The sequence below is a fragment of the Pristiophorus japonicus genome, chromosome 6 (assembly GCF_044704955.1).
Source record: "Pristiophorus japonicus isolate sPriJap1 chromosome 6, sPriJap1.hap1, whole genome shotgun sequence".
NCBI classification, from domain to species: Eukaryota; Metazoa; Chordata; class Chondrichthyes; family Pristiophoridae; genus Pristiophorus; species Pristiophorus japonicus.
The window spans coordinates 32,388,912-32,408,986 of record NC_091982.1 but is presented as its reverse complement, the minus strand read 5'-3'; the positions used below and the strand labels follow the sequence as shown (position 1 = coordinate 32,408,986).

At 42.0% G+C, this 20,075-nt stretch overlaps 1 protein-coding gene across 5 annotated transcripts; it reads left to right on the top strand.

Annotated features, from left to right (window-relative positions):
- Window positions 1–273: 273 nt before the first annotated feature.
- On the top strand, window positions 274–13,903 carry LOC139265604 (serpin H1-like). Of its 5 annotated transcripts, none has more exons than XM_070882725.1 (7): window positions 274–440; window positions 2,758–2,801; window positions 4,974–5,193; window positions 5,284–5,897; window positions 6,612–6,710; window positions 10,187–10,419; window positions 12,899–13,903. In XM_070882725.1, the coding sequence occupies exons 4-7, from the start codon at window positions 5,315–5,317 to the stop codon at window positions 13,196–13,198; spliced, it is 1,215 nt and encodes a 404-aa protein (XP_070738826.1). In that variant the 5' UTR covers window positions 274–440; window positions 2,758–2,801; window positions 4,974–5,193; window positions 5,284–5,314; the 3' UTR covers window positions 13,199–13,903. The 5 variants fall into 5 exon arrangements, with proteins under 5 accessions (XP_070738826.1, XP_070738824.1, XP_070738828.1 ...); XM_070882723.1 differs by having other exon boundaries at window positions 4,969–5,193; XM_070882727.1 differs by lacking the exon at window positions 4,974–5,193.
- Window positions 13,904–20,075: the final 6,172 nt, after the last annotated feature.

Sequence of the window (20,075 nt, the reverse complement as noted above, 5' to 3'; positions counted from 1 at the left end):
GGTCCCATCCCCTTCCCCAGTTAGCCCTGAGATTATGTACATTTTCAGAAGGTTGTGGGTTTTAATCACACCGTTTATGTAAATACATGCTAATACTTAAAAGCTGCACACAATAGAAAACACAATAAACCTTCTGTTCAAGTCATGATCAATGAAATGTTTTAGCTTTCCCAAGTAAGATGATGTTATTTGAAAATTCCCTTTTTAAGCGGGATGGTGGCCCCTGGAGGGACACATACTGTACTTCTTTCTATGTAGGCGGTGCTGTCGGATCGGGTTTCACAGGCGTTTAGCCAACGCCTTCTGGAACTTTCCAAGGGCTGGATATAAAACGGGAGGTGGTCCTTTGTCTGTTTGTTAAGATTCAGTGGAAAGAACTGTAGGTGCTGTGAAGCTGCAAGTCTGCCCCGAGCCTGTTTGAACTAAGTTTGGGAGACAAGGTAAGAATTCCTCACTCGCCAGGGTCGGAGTTGCCTGGCTTCAACTCTTAGGAAAACTTACTAACCACGGAGGTTAGGGGGGCTTCTGCAGATGCGGCTCCATTAAAAATATAACGCGGGGCGGGTGCAAATGTTCGGGGAAAAAGTTACTGGAGAATGATGCTGTTCTTGGGGCCTCTGGAGCAGCCACACGGTTCGGTGCGAGAGTTCTGAGACAGTGAGAGACACCAGACAGAAATAGGCTGACCCCAAAACAGGCAGAAGTACAGACAACTACTGCACAGACAGAATCACATTCGGTGAAAACAAGACAAAGATAAACTGCCACGCACAACGTCTTAACTGCGGGGAGGGAAGAGATTGTATCCCAGAGAGAGGTTGCCCAGTATGACATGCCCGCTGCGAAGCAGAATGAAATGGGCGAGGGAGGCACGACCAGATTGTCAGATACTGTGCTCGAAATTAGGGAGGGGTGCTTATACCTCCAACGCAGACAGATTGTGTGGTTGATAGGAATGGATCCAAGAAAGAGCAAAGGGAGCAAGATTTCATTTGTTTGCCACTTGTAGTGAAACCATAAACGGGGTTTAAAACGAATGCATATAAGATGTGGTTCATTTGTTGAAGAAGACAGTCAAAACATCTCAGTTTCTGCAATCAGTTTTTAGATGACTAATGAGACCATTTTTTGTTAGGAATGCACAATCAGCAATTCAAGGGGCTTTCATGGGTGGTTTTTCGTTATGCTTTCTTATGTTGAGCAAGTTGTTCCCACTTTGGTTTCTATTTTTTACTATGTCTCAACAGCTTTCATATCTCTTTGCTGCTCACCACTTGTCAATGCGCCACAATCAGATTTGGGATTCATTCATCCGACATTCGCACCACATGACCTGATCAGTATAGCCAAGCCTTCATGTCACCTTTTTTAAGAACTTTCTTGTCAGGGATCTTGCTTTTGCCATCTGATCTTCATTAGTCGGCTCAGCCAGCTTAGGTGAAAGTGGTTCAGTTTCTCAATATGGCGGAAATACGTTGTCCAAGTTTCATAAGCATAACGCGGGATCAGCAGAACGCCAGCCCTGTATTCTTTGAGCTTGCTCATTTAGTCTTATGTCTTTCTTGTCCCAAAGGCGTGCATGGAGTTTGCCAAAGCCAAGCTGTTTTTTTTAATTCTGCAAGATGCTTGGTGCATGTTGTCCAATGCATTAGCCTCTAGCCAGAAGTGACAAATCGGGAATCTAGATGTGACTAATTGCATTCCTGATTAGTAATAACAAATGAATAATATACACTGTCATTGGAGATATGATCTCAATACTTATATTCACTTGGCATACTTTAACCTTTTTGTGCATTTGTTGGTAAAATGATAAGATGAAAAACAGAGTGCTTAAGTGTTTTATGATCGCCGTGAGTGCTTTACCTCCTTGGCCACTGAATTTAAAAAAAAAAATTCTTGGTGGTATGGTGGTAAATGTTTGTTAAAGTTAAATATATACCTGAAGTATATTTACCTGTATTGTGAGTGTACCTGTGGGACAAACCTGATGTAGAACTACTTTAGTTAAGGCCTCTGAAAATATTTTGAGATTTGGACAAGTAATTGTTTGAATGTGATTTAGGCAGCTCGAAAAATTAGTAAGGAATGCAACTATTTTAATTATGGAAAATGCTTCCTAATAATTAAGTCTTATAAATTGTCTGATTGTATGCGATCAGCAGAACATCAGACAATTATGTAATCGAGATCTAATTTAACTGGAATGCAATTTGCCTACAATTCATATGCAGTAAATGAAAATTAGGAGTTTTTAAGTCTATGCTTCTCCCCCTCCATGCAGTATAACATACTAGCAGAGACCCGCAAAACATTTGCGGTCAAATTAGTATCTTTATTGCAACACTACTTGTTTAGATTGTTATCATCATCATCTTCGTTTATAGAATCAACGCCTATGTCGTCTCTCTCTCTCTCTCTCTCTACCTCCCACTCCTTCTCATCCCCTCCCTCCTGCTTGCCCGTTGCTTCCGCTACGCGCTCTTCTCAGCTCTGCAGCAAGAAGGGCCCGCTGCATACACTGCCGTCTCCTCATTTTAGTAGATACTGAGTCAATCCAACTTTTAAAATTCGCACCATTCCCTGATTGGTTGCGAGGCCAGATAGATCCTGATCGCCCAATGGTCAGTGCAACTGTCACTCAGTGCTCCCAGCCCCAGGACAGACAAAAACTGACTATAATTATTATAGATTGTTACAATATAGAATAACCAAATGAACTGTATACCCTTCATTTGTATTTATTATATCTTTCAGAATGAACTTGACAAAGATGTACATCCCTTTGAAAAGATTTCGAGGTATCCTATACAAAAAAACAAAAATAAGGGCTGCAGACTTTAGGTTACCCTATGTAATGGTTAGCATTTTAAACAGCATCAATATAATATGCCAACCATCAGTTTTTTAAGTTGATTGTGTTTCAATCCATGTGTCACTTCGCTAGTTTCACAAGAAAAGTCAGCTTTTTCTACTGGATTGGATCTGATAGAATGTGGAACTGGAGGCTGCTAGAATCAATCCATCAGACTTTATTTTCTCTTTGTTTATTGAACACAAACTAGAGGCATTAAAACTGTCAGCCGTAGTTCAATGGTAGCACTCATGCCTCTGAATCAGAACACTGGGACTTGAGCACAAAGTTGAGGATGACATGTTTGTGCTGCACTGAGGGAATGTCGTGTTTCAGATGAGATGTTAAACCGAGGCCCCACCTTCCTTCTCAGGTGGATGTAACAGATCCTATGGTACTGTTTTGAAGAAGAGCAGGGGAGTGCTCCCTGGTGTCCTGGCCAATAGTTATCCCTCTACAATATTTAAAAACAGATTATCTGGTCATTATTGCATTGCAGTTTGTGGATCATGGTTGCGTGAAAATTGACTGTTGCATTTCCAAGATTACAACAATGACGACAGTTCAAAAGTACTTCATTGGCTATAAAGTTCTTTGGGACATCTTGAGGTTGAGAAGGGTGCTATATAAATGCAAGTTCTTTTAAAAGGAGCTGTTGGTTTCTGAAAGTCACAGTTACAAGTGCATTTATTTAGTTTGGTTGTTTTATACAAAGGTCTGTTTTCTTCAAGACTAGTGACAGCTTTTTTTTGATTAGTTGGACATATCCTGGTGTGAAAGCATTGTTTGAACAATTCTGTCACTGCATTTGAGTAATTACCAGGATTTGAAAATTTGAACAGATGAATTTTACTCAATTTAAAAAAATTTACACCAAGATTCCCACATTTTGAATTTTACTTTTTTTATTCGTTCACGGGATGTGGGCATTGCTGGAAAGACTGATTGCTAGACCATTTCAGAGAGCAGTTAAGAGTCAACCACATTGCTGTGAGTCTGGAGTCACATATAGGCCAGACCAGGTAAGGATGCAGGTTTCCTTCCCTAAAGGACATTAGTGAACCAGATGGGTTTTTAACAATAACCCGGTAGTTTAATGGTCATCATTACTGATACTAGCCTTTTTATTCCAGTTATTTAATTAACGGAATTTAAATTCCCCATATATACTGCAGCATACTCCTGTGATGTGCATTGGCCGGTTTGCGGAGGACATACAGTTTTCAGTTATATTGTAATTTCAAAAGCTGTTTTCAATTGGTTTGCATGCTGATGGAGGTCTTTTTGTCAACTGTGTGGTAATCAGGAAAACACTCTGCACTGCCATTATTAGGGCTGACTACATTCTCTCAAAATGTGGGGATTAAATATTAATGATCAATACAAACCCCAAAATGGAAGGAAGCAGTCAGTCAGATCCACCTGAGAGCACTCGTCAGGTAAACTCCATCTGGTCCTATAAACCATGTTTTATGAACTTTATTTTTTTGATAATTGACCTAGTATAATGATTTTTACTTCCTATACAAAAACCTTTGACAGTGAAAAGAGCAATAAAAGCTAGAAATTACTGTTGGCAATGATACTAAATGAATGCTTGATGCATTCCTCTTGTCTGCTATTTTAATGGACATATTCATTTTAAATGTGAATGTGTTAAATACCCATTCAGTATTGTCACTATTCATGGTAGTTCCAGTAGAGTGTGGATACAAAATGTAGACAAAAGTATAATAATACATGGAGAGTTAGATACAATTCTGGTGTTTGCTTAAATGTACATAAACTAGTAGTGGAAACTGGGTGGATGAGCAATTAAAATTGCCCAAGTTACTTACCCGACCTGAAGCTACTGGGAATGGACCACTTGCGATTTTAATCTGTTCAACTGAGCAGGTGGTAACGACACTAGTTTGTAGCCAGCAGAGTCTTTTTTTTTTACATATACACATCGGGTGATGATGACGTCTTTGGGCCCCGACAGTAATATTTACCAGGCGGTCTGAGCAGGAAGCAACATTACGTTTCTTGTCAGGCCAACTCAGTAAGGAAGCAGATCAGGGCCAGAAAGGGCCCAAAAAGGCAAGGTTTAATTGTTTTAAAATTTCTTTAAGTTTAGGTCTTTGCTGCTGCAATCTCTCCACCCCCTCCCTCAATCGCAGGATGCAGAGCCAATACCGCAATTTAGCTGCTGTTGGAGGGCAACCTCCAGGCCGCACTATTTTCTGCCGTGTTGTGTCCGGAATAGGTGGGAAGTTGGTAGCAAGATTTAAATGATACTGGAAACCCAAGGCAGTTTGCAGCCAGGCCTTTGTGAGAAAGCATTTATTTTCCAAATTGTAAGTACCTTAATACATTAGGATAGGTTGGATGCATGTCTAAACTGTTTTCCTCGAAATAACTGTGTTCCATTCTTTGTCCACAAACAGTGCTACTGGTTTGTATTTACTGGCCGAAACCATGGAGATGAAATTAGTAGTCCTTAGCCTGCTACTTGCCGTAGTAACAGCAGATCCTATGATGTTGAAGGAACATGGTTCCATCCTGGCAGATAGCACATTAAACCTGGCTCTCAATCTCTACAAGACCATGGTCAAAAACCAGAAATTAGCATCTGAGAACCTCCTCTTCTCACCCGTGGTGGTGGCTTCCTCCTTGGGAGTGATGTCTCTGGGTGCCAAAGATAAAACAGCCAAACAGATCAAGTCCCTCCTCAACATCAACCTGCGTGATGACGCTCTTCATCCTACTTTCTCAGAACTGTTTAATGAGGTCAGCAATGAAACTGCCCGCAACACCACTTGGAAGATTGGCAGCCACCTCTATGGGCCAAGTTCAGTCAAATTCAGAGATGACTTTGTTCAGAAAAGCAAGAGATACTACAGACATGATAATTCCAAGATTAACTTCAGAGACAAGAGGAGCTCAATCCAATCCATCAATGAATGGGCCTCTCAGACCACAAAGGGAAAGCTGAGAGAAATCACAAAGGACGTGCCTAGTATTGATGGTGCCTTCTTTGTCAATGCCATGTACTTCAAGCGTGAGTATTGTCATCAGTGATAAAGGAATTGGTATTATTCATACCTTTGTTACCTCTAGACTTGACTACTCCAACTCACTCCTGACCCGGCCTTCCACATTCCACACTCCACACTACGTGAACTTGAAGTCATCCAAAACTCAGCAGCCCGTGTACTAACCCGCACCAACTCAAGATCACCCGTTACCCCTGTGCTTTCTGACCTACATTGACTCCCAGTTAAACAACAGCTCAATTTCAAAATTCTCATCCTTGTTTACAAATCACTCCATGGACTTGCCCTTCCCTATCTCTAATCTTTTTCAGCCTCTCAATCTCTCAAAATGTTTGCACTCCTCAAATTCTGGCCTCTTGAACATCCCTCATTATAATTGCTCAACCATCGGTGGACGTGCTTTCAGCTGCCTGAGCCCTAAGCTCTGGAATTCCCTCCCTAAACCTCTACGCCGTTCTACCCCTCTTTTCTCCTTTAAGACGCTCGTTAAAACCTACTTCTTTAAACAAGTTTTTGATCAACTGCCTTAATTTCTTCTGTGGCTCGGTGTCAAATTTATCTGTTTGTCTAATACTGTGTGAAACACCTTGGGACGTTTTACTATGTTAAAGGTGCGATATAAATAAGTTATTAATAAATGGTGACAGTCTTCAAATGCAAATGTTGAGTATGTATGCACTTGGCTACAAAACGTAATTGTTGTTAATTTGCTTTCACAGCTCACTGGGACCACACTTTCCATCACACCATGGTTGATAATAGAGGTTTCATGGTGACTAGAACCCATACTATTTCTGTACCTATGATGCACCGTTCAGGTAAGTGTTAGAAAGTTACATGATTTTGAGTCATCCAGACCAGGAAAGTCCTAGGTTTGATCCTTGATGAGTTAGTAGCTTGGGTGACATTAGGGGTGTTACATTTGGCTTCAGTGCTCTGGGTTAGGGGAAATTTTAGAGGTATAGAATTGAAAAGTAGGGAAGTTATGCTAAACCTGTATTGAACCTTGGTTAGACCACACACACAACTGCGTACAGTTCTGGTTGCCATATTATAAAAAGGATCGAGGCACTGGAGAGGGTTCAGAGAAGATTTACAAGGATAATGCCAGAAATACAAGGGTATATATATCAGGAAAGAATGAACAGGTTGAGGGGTGACCTAATAGAGGTCTTTAAAATTATGAAAAGTTTTGATAATGGATATAGAGAGAATATTTCCACTTTTATGGGAAGAGCATAACTAGAGGCTATCAATATAAGAGTCACCAAAAAATCCAGTAGGGAATTCAGAAAACTTCTGTGCCCAAAGAGTGGTGAGAATGTGGAACTCGCTACCACGGGGAGTGGTTGAAGCGACTAGTATAGATGCATTTAAGGGGAGTCTAGACAAGCCTATGAGGGAGAAGGGAATAGAGGGTTGTGCTGATAGATTTAGATGAGGAAAGACGGGAGGGGACTCGAGTGGAGCATAAACAACAGCATGGACTGGTTGGGCCGAATAGCCCATTTCTGTACCATATATCCTACGTAATCCTGCTATGTGGCCCCTACTGGAAGTGTCTGGATGGACACCAAGTGAGGAAAGGATCAGGCTTGGTTGTGATGTTCTCCACAGTTGGATAGGCTGCCAACAGTGACTGTCATGACTCACATACAAATGATGGCTACTTGGAGCAAGATATCAAAGGATCAGCAGTGGGGTGGGGCCTTGGGCCGTAGTGGACTTAACTGCAGTGAAGAATCCTCGCATGTCATGGCTGTCGGCCAGCTGCTGGATCTTCTGTGCTTTCTCCACCCATCTATTCTTTAGGTCGCAGGTTTTTTGTTGGACCTCGGCCTTCAGCCGTCTGTAGAGCTGCTTTGCTGCTCCCAAATTGGGTTGCTGCTTGAATTTCAGAAATGTACTGTGCCTGCGGTTTACTTGCTCCTGGATCTCCTGGTCCTTCTCGTCAAACCAGTTTTGGAGTTTCCTGGTTTAGTGACCGAGCATCTCTTCGTAGACGTTGGCTATGGTGGCCTTGAGGGCAGATCAGATGCTGTGGGCACTCTCCCTTCTCCGGGTCATCGAGGGTCACCAGAATGGCAGTGAGGCGCTGGCTGTATGGGGCTCTCTTAACTGGGTCTTTGAGTGCCGTGGCATTGATATTTCTGCGGCATTGCTTCTGTTGCCATCACCGCTTTGGGGCTATATTAATGTTGATGATGGAACGGATTAGGCGGTCGTCTGCTCCTGTCGTGGCGCAGGTGATGCGCAAGTCCTTGCGGTCCCTCGCTTGGACAATGACGTAGTCGAGCAGGTGCTGGTGATTGGAGCGAAGGTGTTGCCACGATGCCTTCGACTTGTCCCTCTGGCGGAACAAGGTGTTGGTGATAAGATCGTGTTCTAGGCATTTTGTCAAGAGCAGGGTACCGCTGGAGTTGGTTTTCCCTACCCCCTCTCTGCTGATCACACCTCTCCAGAGGTCTGTGTCCTTACCGACTCTGGTGTTGAAGTCACCGGGGAGGATCAGTTTGTCATCCGTAGGGACTTGGGACAGGGATTGTTCAAGGATGGAGTAGAATTCCTCTTTGGCCTCATCTGTTGTGTTGAGTGTTGGGGCATACGCACTGATAACTGACGCACTGGTTCCGGAATAGAACCGAGAGTCATGAGACGTTCGCTTATCCCGCAGGGGGAGTCTCTGAGGCAGCGAAGCCAACTCCATGGTAGACACCTCATACAGTAGACATACAGCAGACACCTCAAAGCGCTGGAGAAGTACCACTAGCGCTGCCTCCGCAAGATCTTGCAAATTCATTGGGAGGATAGATGCACCAACATCAATGTTCTCGATCAGACCAACATCGAAGCACTGACCTCACTCTACCAGCTCCATTGGGCGGGCCACATCGTCTGCATGCCCGACACGAGACTCCCAAAGCAAGCGCTCTATTTGGAACTCCTATACGGCAAGCGTGTCCACGGTGGGCAGAGGAAACGTTTCAAGGACTCCCTCAAAGCCTCCTTGATAAAGTGCAACATCCGCACTGGCACCTGGGAATCCCTGGCCCAAGACCGCTCTAAGTGGAGGAAGAGCATCCGAAAGGGTGCTGAGCACCTCTAGTCTTGTCGCCGAGAGCATGCAGAAACCAAACGCAGCCAACATAAGGAGAGTGCGGAAAACCAGACTACCCATCCACCCTTTCCTTCAACCACTGTCTGTCCTACCTGTGACAGAGACTGTAATTCTGGTATTGGACTGTACAGTCACTTGAGAACTCACTATTAGAGTAGAAGCAAGTCTTCCTCGATTTTTGAGGGACTGCCTATGATGATCAAAGGACACTAGACAGTCTTGAAGAGACTCCAGTGATGGAGCCACTGCCTTCAGTAGAGGAGGGAAGAAGATTGGTCAAAAAAAAGAGATGTATATTTTGGGGGGGACAATTGGGGGAAACTTCAACATGGATGAGCGAGTGAGGGGTTAAATGGGCAAAAATGCCCAGTGTCGAGAAGGCGGCTCCAACCCTCTGACTTCCGGTTTTACTGAGGCCGGACAAGGGGCAGGCAGCCAACCCACTCCCAGGAGGCGGCTTGGCATTTTAACTGTTAAGTAGGCTGGAAGCCTGTGGCCGGCTGGGTTTCCCGGGCCTCAGGAAACCCGGCAGCTATAAGCGAAGCGAGGACAGCCTCGGGGGGCACTCCTTGTGTGCTGGGAGGAGCAGGAGTTCTTCTGGCCCACCAAGCTCCCCCATCAGACCCACTGCTCCCCCATATAAACTCCCCCCCCCCCCCCCCCCCCCCCGCTGGGTTGGAGAACGGATCCCCTTGGGATCGGACCCCTCCCCCCCCCCCCCCCAGGGGAGCAGTCCTGTGGCCTCATCTGAAGTGCTCCCCAGCTGACTGGATGCCAAGCCTGTCAATCAGGCTGACTTCCGGGCGGGGAACCTGTCATGGCGAAGAGTCGCATGCTGTGGAGTTAAACCTCAGCATGCGGGGAAATGCAGACTTCTGGGTTTCCTGAGCAATACTGGACCACTCCTCTGCTCCCAGCACATTTGGAAGTAAAAATTCCCCTCAAAGACTATTTTCCACTAAGTTTTCTCCACCTAGATTCTGTAAAATGCAATGAAAATAAAGTATTAATAAAAAATGATTTAACTAATTAATTCATGACATCATTAAAATTTAGTGTTTGTTTTGGAATTGTAGTTCATACAATAGTCATCTACACGGTCTTCAAGAATGATAATTCAGAAACCTGTGTTAAACTGCTTGCTATTTCTGACATGACTACAAATTAATTTTTCAGACCTGTATAACTACTATGACGACAAGGATAATAAGATTCTAATTGTTGAAATGCCCCTGGCACATAAGTATTCCAGCATGATTTTCATAATGACATATCATGTAGAACCTCTGGAGAGAATAGAAAAGTTACTGACCAAGGATCAGCTCAATACTTGGTTTAGCAAGCTGCAGATACAAGCTGTTGCTATCTCTCTTCCAAAAGTCAACATTAAGGTCAGCCATGAGCTACAGGTAAGAACTGTGACTTAACAATTAAGGAACTAAATTATAGATAAATGCTTTTAATGAGTATGTGAATCGCATAACTTGGAATAAAAAATATCTTCTGTGAACATATTAGACTAAGGAGGAAATTTTAGTTTCTAGACTAAGGGCTAGAAATTGGCCAGCTTTGTGCCCGTTTTTTCGACGATATTTCGCTTTTGACAGAAAAAGGTGTTCACCTAAATTGGCCAAAGTTGTGCGCCGGCAGTTTTGAAATTCCGCTGAAAAGCGGACCATTGGCGTGCAAGACGGGAAAAAAAGCTATTCGGCGCACCCTATTCTGGGTGAGAAAAGCCTGCATTGCAGCTCCAGAAACAGCGGTAAGTATGAAGACCTGCAAAAAAGGTAAGTTAAAGTTTTTTTTAGTTTTTTTAATTCTTTTTCAGCAATTCGCTAGATAAGTGTCTTGTGAATGTTTTGTGATTTTTTCTTTTGTGCGTTTTCTTCCCTCCCAGGGTTTGTCTTTTTAGCGGTAATTGGCCTCAGACTAAAGTTGGTGAGGACCGTGGTTTCCACCGCGAATCCTCGTGCAACGTCAATTTTTACCTTTGGGCACATCTTTTTGCTAATTTTAGGCCTTGAAAAAAGATGATTTTTGGCAAAAAAAATGCCGCAAAAAATTACCGCTATCACCAAAAGACTAATTTCTAGCCCTTAGGCTGTAAACGGCTTTAGCTATCTATCACCGGTTCTGCCTGGTAAAACATCAAGCACTAATGGGCCTTGTTCGTCTCTGCTAAAATTGCTCATTATTCCTGTAGAGCAAAGATAACTTCAAGCTGCTTTTCTCCACTACCAACCCCTTCTTCAAACCTATCTCCTCCGCCCCCACCTCCAATAACATATACAAGGAGCTCATGGACTTCTTTGTCACTAAGATTGAGATCATCTGTTCAGCTACCTCTGCCACATTCCCCTTCCCCTTGATGTGGATGCCCTCTCCTCAGGTACTGTCTCCCTCTTTCTCAAAACCACTGTAATCACCTCCCACCTTTATATAAAAAAAAAAATAACCTTCAACCCCTGTCTTGGAAACCACTGCCCTTTTCCTCTCAAAGTTCTTGAACGCATTGTCGAATACCCAAAATCCCATCCTTTTCTGCAAACCCACGTTTGAATTTCTCCAATCGATTGTTTACCCTGATACAGCATTGAAACAACCCTTATCCAAGTCACAAATTACACCCTCTGTCACTCTGACCATGGGGTACTATCCCTCCTTGACCTCTCTGCAGCCTTTGACACGGTCAACCACACCATCTTTCACCAATGCCTCTCCTCCATCGTCTAGCTCAATGGAACTACCTTTGCTTGGTTCCTCTCTTGCCTGTTCACTCAGCCTGAGCATTTCCATTTCTTACCACCCCCATATCATTACCACTGGAGTCTCCTAATGGTCTATCCTCAGCCCCTCTTCCTCATATATGCTGCCTCTTGGCAACATCATATGAAGACACGGGATCAGTTTTCATATGTATGCTGACCTCTCAACTCCTCTATTGCCTCTGAGTTGTCAGACTACTTGTACGACACCCCCATCCCTGAACTAGCTGCAATTTCTTGCAGTTAAACATTTGAAAGACCAAAGCCATCATCTTTGGCCCTTGCCACAAATCTTCAGACCTTTGCCACCAATTCCACCCCGTCCCCCTAAACCTCTATTAAGACCCTCCTTAAAATTTACCGCTTTGACCAAGCCTTTAATCACCCATCCTAATATCTCCTTCTTTGGTTCAGCGTCCTTTTATTTCTGACTACATTTCTATAAAGCGCCTAAAAGCTTGGTCGAAGTTTCAAGGAGGATCTTAAAGGAAAAGAGGCAGAAAGGTTTAGGGAAGGAATTAAGAGTGTAGGGCTTAGATGGCTGACGGTATGGCTGCCAGTTATCGAGCAGAGGGAGTATTCCAATCTGCTCTGATAGTCAGTGGCTATGCTATGTAGATTTATATCCAACTGTACTTGCTTTAACCAGACCCAAAAGCCATCTGATTATCACATCAGGGATACCGTCCCCTTTTGTCACTTTGCATACAAAGATTATCTCCTTATATATCGGCTCTACACTTTTTTTTTCTTTCTGCATTGACTCTGCACTGCCATTGCAGCTTCAAGAATGCTATCACTTCACCCTGATAACATTAATGGTTGGGGGGAAAAAAAAATCACTCCATACTGGTCAAAGTCAATCGCAGTGCAATAACATACTGGCCAGCTTAACTGAATCTCACTGGTCTACAGTAATTTTCCAGAATAGCAGAATGTTAGCATGGCATGGCTGGAAGAATATGTGTTATATATGTTAGTGTTGAGAATAAGAGACTGTTCAGTAAATGTTTTTCACCTTGTTTTCTAGCGACAGACCTTTTGGAATATATTTATAACGTAGCTTGATTTTGCTTTTGTTGTGGTAGTTTTTATTCTTTGAAATTCTTTTATTGTCTCTTAGAAACATCTGCAAGAGCTGGGTCTGACTGAAGCTGTAGATAAGAACAAAGCTGATTTCTCAGGTATCACGGGCAAGAAGGATCTACACTTGTCCTACATGCTTCATGCTGCTGCGATTGAATGGAACATTGAAGGAAACCCTTATGACATGAACTTGAATTCTCGTGAGGAACTGAAATCAGCCAAGCTCTTCTATGCAAATCACCCCTACATCTTCCTGGTCCGAGATAACAAAACCAACTCTATACTCCTTATTGGAAAGTTAGTCACACCAAAAGGCAATAACCACGATGAGTTATAAACTTGAATTTTACAAAGAGCAGTAATGTTCTGTATGTATATTAATGACCTCACATTCAGATTACTTGTGTACTGGCGGTGGTGTAAGAATTATTCTTGTTATTGTGGTTCCACAGTTTTGAACTTCTGTGGGGGGGAAAAAAGAGCAGTTGCGTGTGTTGAATTTTAATCAATGATTAGGTGGGAGGCTCATGAAATGTCCAATAGAATGCATTTTGATTCACTAAAAATAGAGCTGACTATTTAAAACCAAGACTACTAAATACATATCGATTGCCACCAGAGTTTAAGGAATTGAGACTTCTAATTATACACCATAAACCTCTTAAATCACTGGATCAATCATTGCACACACAATTCTATTCTATCATCTTTTTAGTTTTAACTCCCTTGTAGATCGCTAAATATTACATTTCATAAAAACAAGAGACTAAGAATTTATAATCTGAATGGTTCATGCCTTCACCTCATGTAGATGAACCAATATTTTATAATCATAATTGATCATCAACAACAGACACTACCTATTTGTGCATGAGTGTTTTTAGAAAGTGAGGCTGTTAATGTCACCACAGGGAACAAATATCGTCCTATGCAACATAAGTTGTTTGGAAGTGAGTTCTATTTTTCTGTGGACATCTATTTTGTATTCTTTTTGGTGAGCTGGATCATTTGAATAATCTTCTCATTTCTACTGTTAATAAAAGGAACAAAATATTATTGCTGGTCTCCAGTTTCTTTTTGAGTCAAGTTCTAGAAATCAATGCATACTGTTAAGTACCTGGGTGTATGGTAAGATGACCTTAACTTTACAAGCAAAATCTGAAACCAAATATAAAATGTCCCATCAGCCACTGCACCTCCCCAGATAGGGCAACGTTTAATGGACAGTGTTATTACTGTACAAAGATGGAGTGGCAGTTTTTTTTCCAGGAACAAGGTGTGGTCTGGATAGACTTAAATGCCAATTTTTAATAAAATATTGAAAATATGAGTGTGTCATGTTAAGGAATCATTTTCCATAGAAAGAATTTAGAAAAAAGAGCTACTTTAAATGGTGTGCACTTTGTTATTTTCTCATTGTAAATAATAAGGAATGTGTTAGCTTGTCTCAGCAATTCAAACACCTCACACCTATTGTGTTGGAGAGTCACTGGCCCTGGGTGCTTGGCAGATCTGGAAAGCCTTCTCTTTCTGGCTGTGATCAGCAAGAGATAAAACACACATAGGTAAATTGTCAGTTATGTTTCAAACTGAAAAGACAGCAAAAGCAAAGGTTTGTAATGAAAAGCTGTGAGGCAGTCAAGCAGCAAAAGGCTGAGAGAAAGTTATAATGCAGAGGTAGTCAGAAATCATTTTATTTTAAGTCAAACCAGAATTGTAGCATGCTCATTATTTCATATTTTTATGCAAAGACAAGTTGTGCTGATTCAATTAAGTGGATTTGATCATAAATTTCCCTGTATGTTCACCTGGCATAAAGTAAAACAGTTTAATAAGTTGTATCTCATTTCGCCAAGTGGTCACCTTCAGAGAAGCATGTGTACAAAAGTCACAAATATTCAGTTAAGATCACACAAGGATATCATTGTTATACCCTGGGCTATGTCATAATGTAAGCATATAATATATATATATATATATATAGAGCAGTGTGAGTCATCTCCCATAATGGTAAGATGCTCAAACTGCTTAGTGAAGTGAATGACGCAACTCAACCTGACTTTCAGAAGGATATATTGGTGTTGGAGGGAGTGCAGCGTAGGTTTACCAGGACTTCAAGGGTTAAGTTACGAGGAGAGATTACATAAATTAGGGTTGTATTCCCTATAATTTAGAAGGTTGAGGGGTGATCTGATCAAAGTTTTCAAGATATTAAGGGGAACAGATAGGGTAGATAAAAACTAGTTCCACTGGTCGAGGATTCTAGGACTAGGGGGCAAAGTCTAAAAATTAGAGCCAGACTTTTTAAGATTGAAATTAGGAAACACTTCTATACACAGAGTGGTAGAAGTTTGGAACTCTTCCGCAAACTGCAATTGATACTAGATCAATTGTTAATTTTAAATCAGATTGACAGCTTTCTGTTAACCAAAGGTATTAAAGGATATGGGCCAACGGCAGGTATATGGAGTTAAGTCACAGATCAGCCACGATCTCATTGAATGCTCGAGTAGTTGAATGGCCTATTCCTGTTTCTATGTTCCTAAGGCATCTATGGCAAACCTAAATTTGTATCGGAGAGTATTTAGGTGAAAAACAATATGACCAAAACACATTTTTCTGATTCATTCTAACACTTCAACCAGAGCTCCCTAAGAATTAAATAATTTGAAGCTGCAAATCACTGTATTTGGTTATATATCAGTCATGTTTGGTTTGAAGAAAAAGTAGTGGCAAATGAACTTCAATATAGATAAGTGCAAGGTAATACATTTTGGTAGGAAGAATAAGGAGACTACGTAGTCCTTGCAAAATAAATGTCTAAATGGAGGAACAGTGGGATCTGGGGATGCAGATACACAGATGATTAAAAGTATTGAGATTAATAAGGCCATAAAAAGAAAATACAACACGTGTTCATTTCTGGAGGAATAGAATTGAAAAATAGAAACAGTTAAATTTATATAGAACTTTGGTTAGACCACACTTGAAATACTGTGTATAGTTTCTATTCTCCATATTATGAAAAGGATGTAGAGGCACTGGAGAAGGTACAAAAAAGATTTACTAGACTGATACCAGAACTGAGGAGTTTCATCTATCATGAAAGATTGAACAGGTTGGGGTTCTTTTCACTAGAAAGGAGAATTCTGAGGGGGTGACCCGATAGAGGTCGTCAAGGGCTTGATTAGGGTAGACATAGAGAAGATGTTTCCACTTACGGGCGAGATCAGAAATAGGGACCATATTTATAAAATAGTCACTAATAAATCCCAATAGGGAATTCAGGAGAAGCTTCTTTACTCAGAATGGTTAGAACATTAATGATAGAGGTAAAAAAAAAAATGGATGAGGTCCTACGAGATGAATTTAAGGAGCTAGGAGCTAAATTAAAACGTAGGACCTCAAAAGTAGTAATCTCAGGATTGCTACCAGGGCCACGTGCTAGTCAGAGTAGGAATCGCAGGATAGCTCGGATGAATACGTGGCTTGAGCATTGGTGCAGCATGGAGGGATTCAAATTCCTGGGGCACTGGAACCGGTTCAGGGGGAGGTGGGACCAGTACAAACCAGACGGTCTGCACCTAGGCAGGACCGGAACCAATGTTCTTGGGGGAATGTTTGCTAGTGCAGTTGGGGAGGAGTTAAACTAATATGGCAGGGGGATGGGAACCAATGCAGGGAGACAGAGGGAAACAAAAAGGAGACAAAAGCAAAAGACAGAAAGGAGATGAGTAAAAGTGGAGGGCAGAGAAACCCAAGGCAAAAAACAAAAAGGGCCACTGAATATAAAGGGGCTGCAGGAGGGGTCAAAACTAAAAATCATGGTTTAAAAACTATTAAAAAACTCTACCTAAACGCCGCAGCATTTGAAATAAAGTAAATGAGTTGACCGCACAAATCATTACAAATGGGTATGATTTGGTGGCCATTACAGAAACGTGGTTGCAGGGTGGCCAAGACTGGGAATTAAACATACAGGGGTATCTGACAATTCTGAAAGATAGACAAGGGAAAGGAGGTGGGATAGCTCTGTTAATAAAGGATGATATCAGGGCAGTTGTGAGAAACGATATTGGCTCTAATGAACAAAATGTTGAATCATTGTGGGTGGAGATTAGAGATAGTAAGGGGAAAAAGTCACTGGTGGGCGTAGTTTATAGGCCCCCAAATAATAACTTCACGGTGGGGCGGGCAATAATCAAGGGAATAATGGAGGCATGTGAAAAAGGAACGGCAGTAATCATGGGGGATTTTAACCTACATATCGATTGGTCAAATCAAATCGCACGGGGTAGCCTGGAGAAGGAATTCATAGAATGCATACGGGATTGTTTCTTAGAACAGTATGTTACAGAACCGACGAGAGAGCAAACTATCTTAGATCTGGTCCTGTGTAATGAGACAGGAATAATAAACGATCTAGTAAAAGATCCTCTCGGAATGAGTTATCACAGTATGGTTGAATTTGTAATTCAGATTGAGAGTGAGGAAGTAGTGTCTCAAACGAGCGTACTATACTTAAACAAAGGGGACTACAGTGGGATGAGGGCAGAGTTGGCTAAAGTAGACTGGAAACACAGACTAAACGGTTGAGGAACAGTGGAGGACTTTTAAGGAGCTCTTTCATAGTGCGCAACAAAAATATATTCCAGTGAAAAAGAAGGGCGGTAAGAGAAGGGATAACCAGCCGTGGATAACCAAGGAAATAAAGGAGCATATCAAATTAAAGACCAATGTGTATAAGGTGGCCAAGTTTAGTGGGAAACTAGAAGATTGGGAAAATTTTAAACAACAGCAAAGAATGACTAAAAAAGCAATAAAGAAAGCAAAGATAGATTACGAAGGTAACCTTGCGCAAAACATAAAAACAGATAGTAAAAGCTTTTACAGATATATAAAACGGAAAAGAGTGACTAATGCAAATGTTGGTCCCTTAGAAGATGAGAAGGGGGATTTAATAATGGGAAATGTGGAAATGGCTGAGATCTTAAACAATTATTTTGCTTTGGTCTTCACAGTAGAAAACACAAAAACCATGCCAAAAATTGCTGGTCACAGGAATGTGGGAAGGGAGGACCTTGAGACAATCACTATCACTAGGGGGGTAGTGCTGGACAGGCTAATGGGACTCAAGGTAGACAAGTCCCCTGGTCCTGATGAAATGTATCCCAGGGTATTAAAAGAGATGGTGGAAGTTACAGCAGATGGATTCGTTATAATCGACCAAAATTCTCTGGACTCTGGGGAGCTACCAGCGGATTGGAAAGCAGCTAATGTAACGCCTCTGTTTAAAAAAGGGGGCAGACAAAAGGCAGGTAACTATAGGCCAGTTAGTTTAACATCTGTAGTGGGGAAAATGCTTGAAGCTATCATTAAGGAAGAAATAACGGGACAGCTAGATAGGAATAGTGCAATCAAGCAGACGCAACATGGATTCATGAAGGGGAAATCATGTTTAACTAATTTACTGGAATTCTTTGAGGATATAACGAGCATGGTGGATAGAGGTGTACCGATGGATGTGGTGTATTTAGATTTCCAAAAGGCATTCGATAAGGTGCCACACAAAAGGTTACTGCAGAAGATAGAGGTACGCGGAGTCAGAGGAAATGTATTGGCATGGATAGAAAATTGGCTGGCGAACAGAAAGCAGAGAGTCGGGATAAATGGGTCCTTTTCGGGTTGGAGATCGGTGGTTAGTGGTGTGCCACAGGGATCGGTGCTGGGACCACAACTGTTTACAATATACATAGATGACCTGGAAGAGGGGACAGAGTGTAGTGTAACAAAATTTGCAGATGACACAAAGATTAGTGGGAAAGCGGGTTGTGTAGAGGACACAGAGAGGCTGCAAAGAGATTTGGATAGGTTAAGTGAATGGGCTAACGTTTGGCAGATGGAATACAATGTCGGAAAGTGTGAGGTCATCCACCTTGGGGAAAAAAACAGTAAAAGGGAATATTATTTGAATGGGGAGAAATTACAACATGCTGCGGTGCAGAGGGACGTGGGGGTCCTTGTGCATGAATCCCAAAAAGTTAGTTTGCAGGTGCAGCAGGTAATCAGGAAGGCGAATGGAATGTTGGCCTTCATTGCGAGAGGGATGGAGTACAAAAGCAGGGAGGTCCTGCTGCAACTGTATAGGGTATTGGTGAGGCCGCACCTGGAGTTCTGCGTGCAGTTTAGGTCACCTTACTTAAGGAAGGATATAATAGCTTTGGAGGGGGTACAGAGACGATTCACTAGGCTAATTCCGGAGATGAGGGAGTTACCTTATGATGATAGATTGAGTAGACTGGGTCTTTACTCGTTGGAGTTCAGAAGGATGAGGGGTGATCTTATAGAAACATTTAAAATAATGAAAGGGATAGACAAGATAGAGGCAGAGAGGTTGTTTCCACTGGTAGGGGAGACTAGAACTAGGGGGCACAGCCTCAAAATATGGGGGAGCCAATTTAAAACCGAGTTGAGAAGGAATTTCTTCTCCCAGAGGGTTGTGAATCTGTGGAATTCTCTGCCCAAGGAAGCAGTTGAGGCTAGCTCATTGAATGTATTCAAGTCACAGATAGATAGATTTTTAACCAATAAGGGAATTAAGGGTTACGGGGAGCGAGCGGGTAAGTGGAGCTGAGTCCACGGCCAGATCAGCCATGATTTTGTTAAATGGCGGAGCAGGCTCGAGGGGCTAGATGGCCTACTCCTGTTCCTAATTCTTATGTTCTTATGTTATGTTCTTATGTTCATGTTCCTCCCCCCCTATAGCCCCTTGACCATCCATTGTTGGGATATTGTTAGTGTTCTCTACGGTAAAGACTGATACAAAATATTTGTTCAGAGTTTCTGCCAACTCCATGTTCCCCATTACTAATTCTCTGGTCTCGTCCGCTAAGGGACCAACATTTACTTTAGCCACTCTTTTCCTTTTTATATACCTGTAGAAACTCTTGCTATCTATTTTTATATTTCATGCTAGTTTACTTTCATAGTCTATCTTCCTTTTCTTAATTTTTTAAAAAAGTAATTCTTTGCTGGCTTTTAAAAGTTTCCCAATCTTCTGTCCTCTCACTAGTTTTGGCCACTTTGTACGCCCTTGTTTTTAATTGGATACCATCCTTTATTTATCTAGTTAGACATGGATGGCTGTCTTTTCTTTTACACCCTTTCCTCCTCACTGGAATATATTTTTCTTGAGAGTTGTGAAATATCTCCTT

Excerpts from the sequence above, each read along its gene's own strand:
- LOC139265604 (XM_070882722.1), top strand. The coding sequence starts at position 5,315 with ATGGAGATGAAATTAGTAGTCCTTAGCCTGCTACTTGCCGTAGTAACA. Across the intron at positions 6,711-10,186 it reads ACCTATGATGCACCGTTCAG|ACCTGTATAACTACTATGAC; the intron begins GTAAGTGTTAGA and ends TTAATTTTTCAG. Across the intron at positions 10,420-12,898 it reads AGGTCAGCCATGAGCTACAG|AAACATCTGCAAGAGCTGGG; the intron begins GTAAGAACTGTG and ends ATTGTCTCTTAG.